Source organism: Trachemys scripta, chromosome 3 (genome assembly GCF_013100865.1).
Source record: "Trachemys scripta elegans isolate TJP31775 chromosome 3, CAS_Tse_1.0, whole genome shotgun sequence".
Classification (NCBI taxonomy): domain Eukaryota; kingdom Metazoa; phylum Chordata; order Testudines; family Emydidae; genus Trachemys; species Trachemys scripta.
The window spans coordinates 38950482-38963611 of NC_048300.1; the positions used below are offsets into that span (position 1 = coordinate 38950482).

Below are 13130 nucleotides of genomic sequence, written 5' to 3' on the forward strand. Positions count from 1 at the left end.
CAACTTCAGCTACATGAATAACGTAGCTGGAGTCGACGTACCGTAGGTTGAGTTACCGTGGGGTCTACACCATGGGGGGGTCGACGGCAGAAACTCTCCCGTCAACTTATCTTACCTTCTCGTCGGGGGTAGAGTACAGGGGTCGACTGGAGAGCGATCTGTTGTCAATTTGGCGGGTCTTCACTAGACCTGCTAAATCGACCGCCGATGGATCGATTTCAGAGTGTCGATCCCAGCTGTAGTGTAGATGTAGCCTTAGAGACTGGGCTCCAGTTCGAGCCTGTATATCTACACTGAAATTTTTAGCCCCACAGCCAAAGCCACATGCTCCTGAGTGAACTGACTTGGTCTCTGAAACTTGGTACTGCTATTTTTTTCTTGCAGTGTAGATGTACCTTAAGAGACTCTTGCAGTGTTGCCCTGAAAGCCTCCAAAAATGGGCTCTGGTCAACTAGGCAGGCAGGAAGTGAAATTCAGAGTCAAAGATCCTGCTCAGAGAATGCTCTACCACCAGCCCCTCCTTAAAAATAAAACCAGAGGGCTGCTAGGTTGGATAATAACTGTGGCTGTACCTTAGGAGGAGAGAGGCAATGTCTTCAACTGGCAGCCTGAGCTCTCTTCCTAGTGGACAGGCATACCATTTAGATACCATTTAGATGAGGTTGTTAAATTATGAAAACTAAAGACAAATGTCCTTACTCATTAAATTTACTTTGCCACAGTATATCAAACATTCCTAGCAACATTATTTTTTCCCACGAGACAGCTAGAGATGGGGAAAGGAAATTAACAGATAAGGGAAATTTTGTCTGTTGATGGCATTAATGAAAATCCTAATAGGGAAGTGACTAGCAGCGAACTTCCAGAATTGATGCTGACAGACCAATCATAACATTAACTCTTTACCATAGTATGAAGAGTTCTGTTTTAAATGTAGTTTCTGTGGGGAAGAGTAGATCTTTGTTGCCATGTGCAGTAAAGAAACAGAATGATAAAGGTTTATTTGGATTGACACCTTTGAATGTTCAACCTAGAACAACATTAGGGATGTAGCAGATTGAGCTTCGAACCTTGATGGTGTAAACAGGCATTTCACAGCAGCAGCTATCAGTGGAAAGCTAGAAATTTTGGCAGATGAAACAGTGGAGGGAAAGGGGAGTGGTGTGTTAAAGAGACATTTGTCTATTGGACTTTCTCTCAGCAAGGTGGGAAACTGATTCAAAGAACACTGCTCCCAAATACTCGGTGTGTGTGTCTCTGTGTGTGTCTGAATGTGTGTGTGTTTACTTATTGTTTGCATACTTCTGAGTCATTGTTTCTGTGTTTTCCCAACATTAATGCTGTTCCCTCTCCCCTTGCTAATGGTTTTCTTTTTTGTTATACCCAGAATTGGTGCCTGCAAGTGGGGAATCTTTGCCTCTTAGAGGCTCTGGTACAAGTTTCTCTACTCGCCCGCTGGGGCGCCTCTTTGTGGTTCATCTGGGGATTAGCTCTCAACCAGTCTGGTGCCCCTTCCTTTGGTTGCCTGCCCTATGGTGTCTTTCTCTCTCTCTAGACTTGACTGCTCCCTCTCCATAACCTCAGGGCTACAGTGGATGTAGGTTCCACAGCTTCTCCTTTCCAAAGCACTGATATTCTCAGCCTTTAAGCTATCTATTACTCAGCAGGGCAAAAGGAAAGAATGAGTAGTTTTAATTTACTTTGCTAAGATGACACATCTAATGACAGAATGTCTATAGGGAGTAGTACTAGGACACAGGGTCCTTTCATCTTGATCCCTGGCAGACAACCTGACAGATGTGAACGACTGTTCACATCATCAATGCCACTAGTACGATTGGTAGTTTGGACAGTGTCAGCAGAGCAACCAATTATTGGACTGAAGTATGCCCTAGGAGTTTGTCTGCCCAATGTGAATACAATGGAGAAGAATCAAATTAGCTGACACAATTCTGACCACAACTTTTACGGGTGAGTCAGTGCACATCAGGACAAATCACGTTCAGCATCATTTCCCACAACAGACTAACCCCATGATGCTGCATATAAACTGTCCTAGTCTACACTGATGTAAAATTGTGATCAGAATCATGTCATCTAACTTCATTCTTCACAATCAAATACAAACACAATACCATTTCATAATGCAGACCAGCCCCTAGAAGCGAGTCCCTTCATTTGAGGGTTCAAGAGCATTGGTGGTGCAAATGTGGGAAAATTTGCACTCTGTGGCTCATTCTCTACCTGCTTTGTGGATTAACATAGCAGAAGATTTTCGAGTTTTATTCAGCACCTTTCACTGCATCAAAACCTCCTAAAAATCAAGAGAAAATAAAGTCTCACAATGTTCCATTACACAGAGTGTACATGAATGTGTCTGAAACCAAAATCTTGCTGTTTGGAATTCATATTCTAATGCAACAATTTGAAGAAGATTTTCTTTTTTTCCCTAGTTAAAATAATTAGTTCCAATAGAAAAATAAATACAGCAGTATATGATATGACTGCTCAGTGCATGGAAATTTACGAAGTCTATCTTTATGACTCTGTAGTGCGAGTCAACTTAAAAAACTGTTTTGCAAGGAAAACTAATTTTTCTGATTTAAACCAATTCCATAATTATAAGAAAAAACATGAGATTAGATTTTTAAAGAAAAATAAATCACAAAAGAGGAACAGCAAATATTTAGTGGTGCTCAAGATAAGGATACACCCACTCCAGTTTTAACTTCTCAGGAGGCAGTTCTGTCCTAATTTCATCATAGTTTTCTACATCAGAAGGAATGAACATTGTGATTGGTCGACCCCGCATGAACATCTTAATATACTCTCCCTCTGTTGAAACAAAAAAATATTAATTGCAATGATTTTACTTTCTGTGTTCAATTCTAATGAATACCTCAATATTAAGCTAAGAGATGCAAAGAATATATTTACAGTGTTATGCTTATTATCTTACAAAATGTGGGTTTGATAAAGGACAAGTAAAATTTGTGTATTCAAAAATTATACTTACACAATTATACATGCATAGTTACTGCTACCATAAATGTATTTGTGGAAACTCTTTGGATAACTGTGCATGTAACATTTTATACAAATACCTGATGATACCTAAATTTCAAAATTATCTCAAAATCTGAAGTTGGAATTATCACAAATAATATTTACCAAACATCAGCATCTTAAAATAGATAACAACAACAAAAAAGATGTGTCAGGTGGATATCATTAAAATCACTCAAGTACTCTGGTAATCTGAACATTCAGTAGAAAGGAACAGATCACTGTTCCTAACAATACTATCACTTCTACTGAAAATATCTCAGTGACAAATAATGTGCACTTCCATAGCACGTATTCATGAACGGATCTCAGAATGCTTTACCAGACAATGAATTAAGCCTCACAGCTCCTCTTTGAGGATCATTTTTCATATGGGGGAACTGATGTACAGAGAAGCTAAACGGTTTGCCCAAAATGGCACAGCGAGTCAGTAACAGTCAGTAATCCTGCTTAAAGGTTCCCTTGCTATGACCACTAGATAAAACCATGGTCCCAGTGGAGTCCTTTCCACACAAGTGCCAATTACAATTTCTGATGAAGTTTAAAATATATCAAGGACCTGATTCTGAGTTACACTATGAGCACTCTGGCAGTGTTAAGAGCAGTGTCAGGGGCCCTACTGTAATTGAGAAACAGGCCCTAACCTAAATGATTTATTTATTATGGTTTAATTTATGGCCTATTTTCAGTATCTTTCCCCTTTAACAGTAATTAATGTCAAAGGTGAATATCACGAACATCACAAACTAAAAAATGTAATATTTCAGTCTTAAATATACAAATTTGACTAGATATAAACCAACCGCCCCCACCCCCACACAGAGTTTATCTTCCACCAACAGCAGAACTCCCAGATGTTCCTGAGTATGATATCTGAAAATCCTAATAGTTAATACAATCACTCAGAGATCGCAGCCGTCAGTTGAACCAGTGAATAGAATCCTACAGCTTGCTGACAAATAGAGGAAAAGTGGAAGCATAACTATTCAGTGTTGATGGATTAGCACTGAGTGGATATGGCACTGAGAAGTGATTAATATTGCCAATTCCAAACTAATATATTTGATTAATTTTTAAAAATCTCTTGTAAAAAAGAAACTCAAGACAAGCCTTTTAGAAGTGACCGAGCAATGTTTTAAAATCATTCTTGAACATGAGAGGCAAGGTCACTGCCTCTCAGATTGCAATGTAAAATATTCTTGTAGAGATGTTTGTAGAAGATTATAATTTAGAAATGCTCCCTCCTAAGGGACAGTATTATGAACAGAGGAATTTGGAGATGTGCCGTGAAGGTGGGGGTTGGGAACACCACATGGCTGTGTGTAGCAGCTCACTACAGAAGCTCTCCATTTCCTTTCATTAAAGTTTTATTTCTCTCTCATTCACTGGTTTGCTATTTAATGAACCCCAGGATCATTACAAGGTGTCAGAAGTACTGAATGAGAAGGAAACTGCAGTGATTGTGAAGTTAACTCCTGTGTTTGTAACTGAAAGCAGAGACAAAGGGAGGCACCAGAGAAACAGGGGAGCATCAGGCACAGAGGCGTTGGCATGTATTTGGTGAGCACAATAGTAGCTTGACTAGTTTAAAAAGGGAGGGGAAAAGCCAAAAAATGGATGTGTTGCAACCTTCTTCCAGTCTGCAATTGTCAGGCAATGTTGTAGAGAACTGGAAAATAATTCAGACAGGGATTTCAATTGTATTTAGCAGCAGGGAAGGAAGCACTGGATATTTATAACAACTTTAAGTTTGAAGAAGGTGAAAGCATGAAGTTAATTTTTTACTGTATTTATAGTATTTTACTGACTAAATTTGAGAAGCAGTGCATGCCAAAAAAGAATGAAACATTTGAGAGAGAATTTTTTTACATGCATGCAAAAAACTGATGACACCATAGAGCAATATGTCAGAGAATTATGGAAATTCAGTAAAATCTGTGACCATGGGCAGCGGGTGAACCATTGGTTGGGGGAGACTAGCCCCCGGCCATCCTCGCCCCCCATAGCCCAAGCACATGCTTCCCTTGCTGGAGCTCCTCCCTTCCACATGGCCACCAGCCCCCACCCCCCAGCCTCAGCCCCTGCATTGGGTGGCCCCAGCCGCCCCAAGTCCCGGCCGCCCCAACCCCAGCACGCTTCCCTGACGAGGAGCAGCCTGCCTGGGCTGGGGCCAAGGGAGAAGGGCAAGCAGGAGGGGGCTCCGAGGAGGAGCAACGGCAGGGCCATGCTGGCTGTTTGGGGAGGCACAGCCTTCCCCTGCCTATACGACGCCCATGCCTGTGACTTTACTGAGTTGCCAAAGTCTCTGGTCAGAGACAGAATCATTTGTGGCATTAAAGACGATGTGTTAAGGGAGAGACTGCTCCCTGAAGGAGATTTAACTTTAGAAAAGGCTCTCCAAATATGCAGGGTAGCAGAAGCACAAGCCAAAGAGCTAAATTCAAGCCAAAGGGGTTATCCACGTACTAAGTACTAAAGAATATAGCCAGAATAGGTCAAATCAAAGAGTGGAACCAATCGCTGTGAAAACCACTGCTAGGGAGAAGACTGGATATAGATGGTTATGTGGACGGTGTGGATCACAACATGGTCCCAAATAATGTGTCGCCTTTGGGAAACTGTCATAAATGTGGGAAGAATAATCATTTTGCAAAATGCTGCACAAAATGCAAAAAAGTCAAGTGTATTTAGTTAAAGACAATCTTGAGGAGTTTAATAAACTCCTCAATACTCCTGTAATAAACTCAAGGCTTAGCTTGCAAGGATTGAAGCAATGTACGTAATACAAAAAATTGAGGAGCCAACAGAATGGGTGAGCTCCCTTGTCATCATAGAGAAAAGTAACGGTCAGCTACACATATGCTTAGATCCCAGAGACCTCAACAAGGCTATAAAAAGAGAACATTTCAAACTACCAAGCAGAAAAGAGATTATGGTTCAATTCGCAAATGCTCGATATTTCAGTAAATCAAATGCATCCTCAGGGTTGGTGACAGTTAAAATGAACCGAAGAAAGTTCAAAACTATGCACATTTATTATCCCATTTGGAAGCTATAGATTCTTATGGTTACCCTTCGGCATAGCTTCAGCACCAGAAATGTATCACAAAACCATACATATGATCTAAAAACATTGTAATGATGTTGACACCTCAATGGATAACATTATCATCATCTGAGGCTCAACAAAAGAGGAACATAATCATAGACTTTGGGAAGTCCTGGATGCAACTAGAGCTGCAAACCTCAAACTAAATAGAGAGAAATGTGCTTTAGGGGTTACAGAACTGACTTTTGTTGGGGACATTATTTCCAACTAAGGTGTAAAACCTGATAAAAGAAAGATTTCAGCCATTGAAATGATGCCATGTCCCCAGTCAAAGAAAGATGTCCAACGGTTAGTAAACTCTGAGGACAGTGTCCACACACACACACACACACACACTAATAAAACTATGTCAGAGAACAAAGATTGGAAACAAGATAACAAAAAAATCTATTTCCAGTTATGAACGAGACAGAATGAGTGTGGATAATGTTAGAAATAAAGTGTAGTTAGTCAATGTTTCCTCTTAGAACCAAACAACTAAGTCTGAGAACTGGCAACTCACCAATCTAGTGAACACCCTAGAGTACCTGAGGAAGCTCCTACTGAATTCAAAGGATTATTAGGATTGATTGAAATTCTGTGGAATAAAACTGGGGCCCTGAAAACACTAGTAATTACTAGATCTGGACATATTGTGACAAGCCTAACTAGACTTGAAGGAAGACCAACTCGGTCACTGAGACAAAAGAAAAATTATGAGCTTAACAACCAAGCTGAACCACTATGCCAGCTTCTATGGCATCATGACCTCTAACAAATCACAGAGCAATCAAATCTTAAAACATACAAAATAACTGCATTAATTTAGATTGCAAGCTCGCTACGGAAAGGTCTTCTCATTGTATTTGTCTGTAAAGCACCATGCATACTTATGATACTATATAAATAATACCATAGTAACAGAAATAACAACACATCCAGGCTGACAAAATTTACATTTACCATAATTTAATACAGTAAAAGCTTTGTTATCCAACATGTTGCTGATAAGTAAAACATTCCAGTTAACTAAGAGGGAGGGCATTTAGGTGTGGGAGGGGGTGCAAGGCTGGGGGGTTGGGGCACAGGCTCTGGGAGGGAGTTTGGATATGGGAGGGGGCTCAGGGCAGGGGTACAGGAGGGGGTGCAGGGTGCTGGATCCGGGCGGCGCTCACCTCAGGCAGTTCCCTGCAAGCAGCGACATGTTCCTGCTGTTCCTAGGCGGAGGCACAGCTAGGTAGCTCTGCGCGCTGCCCCTGCCCCGCCCCACCCCGAGCCCTGGCTCCGCAGTTCCCATTGGCCAGGGGCAGCACCTGCAGGGACATATCACCGTTTGCAGGGAGCAGCCTATTGTGAGCGCCACCCAGATCCGGCACCCCGCACCTCCCTGCCCCAAGCCCCCTTCCACACCCAAACTCCCTCCCAGAGCCCATGCCCCGCACCTCCTCCCTCACTCTGAATCCCTCATGGCTATTCCTCCACATAGGAGCAGCAGGGACATGTCACCGCTTCTGGGGAGCCAAGCAGAACCAGGTAGGGAGCCTGCCAGCCCCGTGCCAATCGAACTATAAACCGGACTTTCAATGAAGATCAGAAATGGTGGTTTATAGAGCTTTCTGGCTGGTAAAGTGCCAGATAATACAGCTTTTACTGTATTTGCATTTACCAGTGCACAAAGAAATCTAATAACCAGCTAAGGGTTATTCAAAGAGATCATTCAAACAGAGTGACTGTACCTCAAGATCCTACTCTATGTAAATGACAAAAAGATAATAATACTAACAAATTTGACACACCTGTTTTATGAGGTGATTGTTCTGTCATTTGATGAGGTGAGTACTTGAATTTAGGTATTCTATTCATTCTAAACCAAAATCCTAATCTGACAGATGAATCAGTGTACATGAATATCTGAATCACGAGCTAGTTACACTTGAGTTGTTAAAGCTGCGGTTCTACTGCTTGTGTGACATTTAATTTAAAGCAGTTAGCTTTATTATTTGGCAACAACTTTTATTGTTGATTTATAGTACTTTGTTTTCTTGTTGTCTAACTGGCAGTCAAAGTAGATTCCAGTAAACCAAATTTATTAAGTCCTCTGACTTCAAAGAACGTGACTTCATGATGCATTTGCCACTTTTAATGTACTCAAGTCAGCCATCTGAAATGTCAAGAATTCATTTAACTTGAATTTCAAGCAGCCTTTAGTCCCAAAAGTAGAACTTCCCAGCATTGGAATCAAGTGAAGCAAGATTTTCATAATATTCTGAACACAACTGAAAGATAGCATAAAAGTGGCCAAAGGGCACAAGTCACTGAAAATTATAATTTTGCAGTATTGCACCAATTATTCCTATAAGTAATGAACAGTAGTTACTGGGTCCAAATGAAATTAACCCATGCATACAAGTTTTGCCTTCTCAAGAATACAAAGTGGCTCAACTTAGTTTCACTGTAATAAAGCAAATATCAAAACAATGCCAAAATGAACATAAAAATAGTGGTCTAAATTCTCTGCATGTGTAAATGGTTGCAGCTCCACTTACCTCACTGGAATTTTGCCCATTTGCAGCAGTAGAGAATGTGGCTTAAAGTTGTCAATAGCATGGACCATCAATGAGAATTATTTCCATGTAGCCAGACTAGAACTGCACTTATTTTACCAGAGATATGTATTATTTAGTTATATTTTTGTGTTGACACAGGCTACAACTGGTCTGAAACAGTTTAGATAATTATCCCAAACAAGTCATATGTTTAATTGATTTTTTTCAATATACTTGTTATCATGTACACTTTACAAAGACAAAACCATACTGGCTATCCACAGATGTTAAGGTAATAAAAACAAACCTTTTATGAAAATCTTGTCTTCATGCTTCCATAATTTAACATACAAATACAGTATTGTCTCCAGGCATTTACAAACAAGCACTCACAGTGAGAGCTTAAATTCCTGTTTAAAGACTGAATTTTCTTGGTGCTTATGGGTTAGCTAGCTAGTCCTGAAAGTACAAAATGACTCCAAGCATTTCTCACTCCCCTATTGCAAAGCAGGGACTAGCAGCATGTTCAATCCCTGGGGAACAGAGTACCTTGCATTGTTTGCTACTGAAGCAAGAAAGGAGGAGTGCAATAATGTGAGGCTTTGGGGAAGGGAGGTTATCTACACTACAGCATCCTCAGATACAGAGTAGATCTCTTCATTTCCCATCTGAAAGACACTGCATTTTTGGCTTTTGCTGGTATTTTGTGCATATTCCAGATTATTCTAAGGATACTCTTTTTAATGTATTTAATCAAGATGTATGAATCAAATATTACTTGACCAAGCCTCTCCTTGGAAAAAAAAAAGATACCACAGTGTTTTCTTTGCTTCCCCCCTTCTGTCTGAGACCATAAAATTTCATTAGGTATAACCCTGAGGGCAATGACAGTATTAATGCAAAATCTTTTGAAACAGTACAGATGATGGCAGAATATCAACAAAAACATTTTCAAACAGAATGTATTTGCTCAGGGCCAAATTCCTGTAAATACAAGCTATGAAAACCAGAAGTTTAACTCCCTTTTAATTTATATGGCTTAATTGGCATGTTGAAGAACAAACTGAAATTTATTGGTTTACTCCCAAAGTTTTAACAATTTTCTGGGTACAAAGAGATATTTCAGATTTATCTCAAAATTTCTTCTCTTTCCATACCACCTCTTTCAGTAGTCTCTAGGAAGAGCTAGCTATTTCCTAGGGTAGTGCAAAGCAGAAAAGTAGGTGATCAGGAAGAGACAAGAGGAGAAACTTTAAAGAACTTTGAATAGAAAAACAATTTCCCTATTACCCAGAAAGGCAGTAGATACAGAACTGACAATTCTGTATTACAACCTAGTTGAGGGATGTTCTGACTCACCGTTCTATGCAGAAACACACTTTTTAAAGTGGCAGAGACTTATCTTGACAACTACTAAATCCTTGTGCAGCACTTTGAAAATGTCCCCCCGAATATAGGGAAAAAAAGGTAAAGAAAAACAACGAGCTAGAATTGGTATGATCAGGGACCAGAGAAGTCAAAAAGAAAAAAAAATACACTGGAATCAAGGCAAACATTTTCGGCTGTACACACAATAATTCAGTTGCAGATGCAGTTCCTACATTGTATGGATTATTATGCTATTATTTGCATCATTGTTATTATTGCTCAAAGGAGTTGAGAATGCTGGAAATGAGCTAGAGTAAAGTAGGAAAGACAAGCTGCTCCACAAGCATCAGTACCTTACACCGTAATACAACACTCTGATGAGAAGGATTAATTATAATAGGTGTGACAAAATGGCCAATGTTGGTATGGTGGGTATCATGCTTTTCTTGGCGGGGAGGTGAGGGGGGGCTAGGACGCCACCCCTTGCCTCTGCTCTTGGGGTGCCAAGGGCCCCGCTAGTGGCTCGGGAAGGTGGTAAAGAAGGGAAATGGGGAAGGGGTCTGGGTTTGCTCCTCACTCTGAGCCCCAGCCCCTCTCAACCCCTGTGGGTTTCTTCCCCTCTTCCCCCTTGGGTAGGGTTACCTTCGGTCCTTGACGCTGTGAGAGGGAGTCTCCCTTCCTCCGGTTCACTGGTCTTTCAATTCTCAGTGATACATCTCCAAACTCCAATCCATGCTCCACACTATCCGCCTGAAGCAGGGTTTTTTTTTTTTTTTTTTAATTAGATGCCTGACAGGACCTTAATTGGCTACAGGTGCTACAATTAACCTGTAATAACCTTCCCTAGTCTACAGCAAACCATGCCTTCCTTAGCCTATGGCTTATATATCTCCCCTCGACCACTCTCTCACTGCTTCCTGACCCTGCTGTATCACACAGGATTAAAAAAAAAAAAAAGGTATCCCACTGAAGACTAAAGTATAAGGTAAAAGGTAGGTCTTAAAAAAGTGGAATTGGAATCTTTGATTTCAGCTTCTACATGACAGAAAAGTTAAAGATGCCAAGTTGCAAAAGATACCTTCAGCATAGATGCCTTGAGCAAAGAGACCAACGTCACAGTATGTTCCAAATACTGAGCAATATCATCAGGAATTTCATGTAATTTCATCAACCAACGTACTGGACAATATATCTTCAACTAAAGCTCAAGTTTACAGAATGCAAATTTAGGGTGAAGGGAGAGAATGCCTTCAAAGATAACACTGTGTTAGATTAGTTCCTCTAATGTATGGAAAAGCAGCTCTGGAGTGCTAGGGCATGCTGGCCATACACCTTTCCCCTTACTACACCAGCATCAGGAGATGGAATAGCAGGAACCCGAGCCTTGGAACTCTGCGAGGAGGGATGGTCCCAGAGCCCAGACTCAAACCCAAATATCTACACAGCAATTTTTAGCCCCGCAGCCTAACCCCCGTGAGCCCGAGTCAGCTGAGCTGGGCCAGCTGCAGCTGTGCCAAAAGTCTTTTATTCCAGTGTACACATACCCAGAGAGGTATAGGAAGATTGGATCAAAGCTAGAGAAGCAAACAGAATGAGGGATAGTTCTTTCCTCTAGATATGAGATAGGAAAAACTCTGTAATTATCTGGAAGAGGGAGCATGAATACGTTAATGAAATGTGCTGACCCTACAGCCATGGAGTCTTAGACTCCCATCTGACTGCAAGGAGGCGATGTGTGCCTCTTTTATAGGAACTCAAAGTTAAACAAGGGAATTCACCCTGTAGGGCAAGAAATCTCCTGCAAGACATGTGGAATTTTAAGGGTCCAGGACAGAGAATTGGGAGGGAACTGAAGATAGTAGCAAAGTAAAAGATAGGGACCTAGGGCCTGGTGCAAGGGAGTTTTTTCCATTCACTGCAGTGGGCTTTTGATTAGGCTCTATAAAGGAGCGATATATACAGAAAGTAAGAAAATGAGATTGATCTGGGAAAAATGCCAACTAATTAATCTGGGAGAAAATAGTCCAAATGCAGGTATTCAACGGGAAGACGAAATCTGAGATGCAACAATGGTGAAAGGGCCCTATGGGTGATACTGGACAGCAAGCTAGACGTGAATATGGCAGCCAAAAAACAAATGCTGAATTCAGTTTGGGGCTGCACACCCAAGGTCAGCATGTTGTGGGCAAGGGGTAATAGCCCAGCTGCAAAAGCAACCTGAAACACTGCATTCATTTCTGAGAATCACAGTCCCAGACTACTGACAAACAGGAAAGATTTCAGAGGAGACTAACAAAAATGATCAGGGACTCAAAGGAGTAACACAGGAGGAAAAGATTAAAGAAATTTATATTTATAGATGAGCTAACAGAAGACTAATGGGTAGGGGTCTCAAGAGAAGATGAAAGCTGTCTACAAATATTTGAATGATATAAACTGCAGAGGGATGGAAACAAGAAAGGGAAATCCCACCACCATCACCAGGCAAACCTGCCTGATAGTGAGATGTCTCAGTATGTACAATAGCTTCCCAAGGGCAAGGGGGAAACCCACATCACTTTGTACTTTTAAAACAAGACTGGCAAAATATTTGAAAATGTACTGTAGAGAACAATCGTTCATTGCTAAGGAGAGAGACTGGAAGGCCTCACTAGTCTTTGTCATCACTAACTGCTACAATTCTAGGAGGGGGAGAATCTGCTCGACGTATTGAGAAAGCATCAAAATTATCCAACTCTGTAATATCGTTGCAGTAGATAAGCATAATCACTACCAAGCAGGTGCTCAGATACCATGGTGATGAACACCATATAGACAGAATCATTAAAATCCCCTTCCCTTACAAATTAATCCTTCCCATCTGTCATCTGAACTGCTGTCTACTCAGTGAACTCTAAAATGTTAAGACAGAAAAAGACATAGGGCACATGGCTAAACCCCACTTGTTTACATCATATATACTGTGCTTTGGCTTGTTTTTAAGCTAATCCTGACATTTACAAACTAAAAGAACAATTGTAAAATTAAAAATAGCTCAGCTATGCACTACAGAAATCTATAGT

The 13130-nt window shown here is 40.8% G+C and overlaps 1 protein-coding gene across 6 annotated transcripts in view; it reads right to left on the minus strand.

Annotated features, from left to right (window-relative positions):
* EML4 (EMAP like 4) overlaps nucleotides 1–13130 on the minus strand; it is a 261579-nt gene that overhangs the window by 66132 nt on the left and 182317 nt on the right. For all 6 annotated transcript variants that reach the window (XM_034764478.1, XM_034764479.1, XM_034764481.1 and 3 more), the window contains one exon: nucleotides 2712–2835. In XM_034764478.1, coding sequence (XP_034620369.1) covers nucleotides 2712–2835 — 124 coding nt within the window. The remainder of the gene's footprint in view (nucleotides 1–2711; nucleotides 2836–13130) is intronic.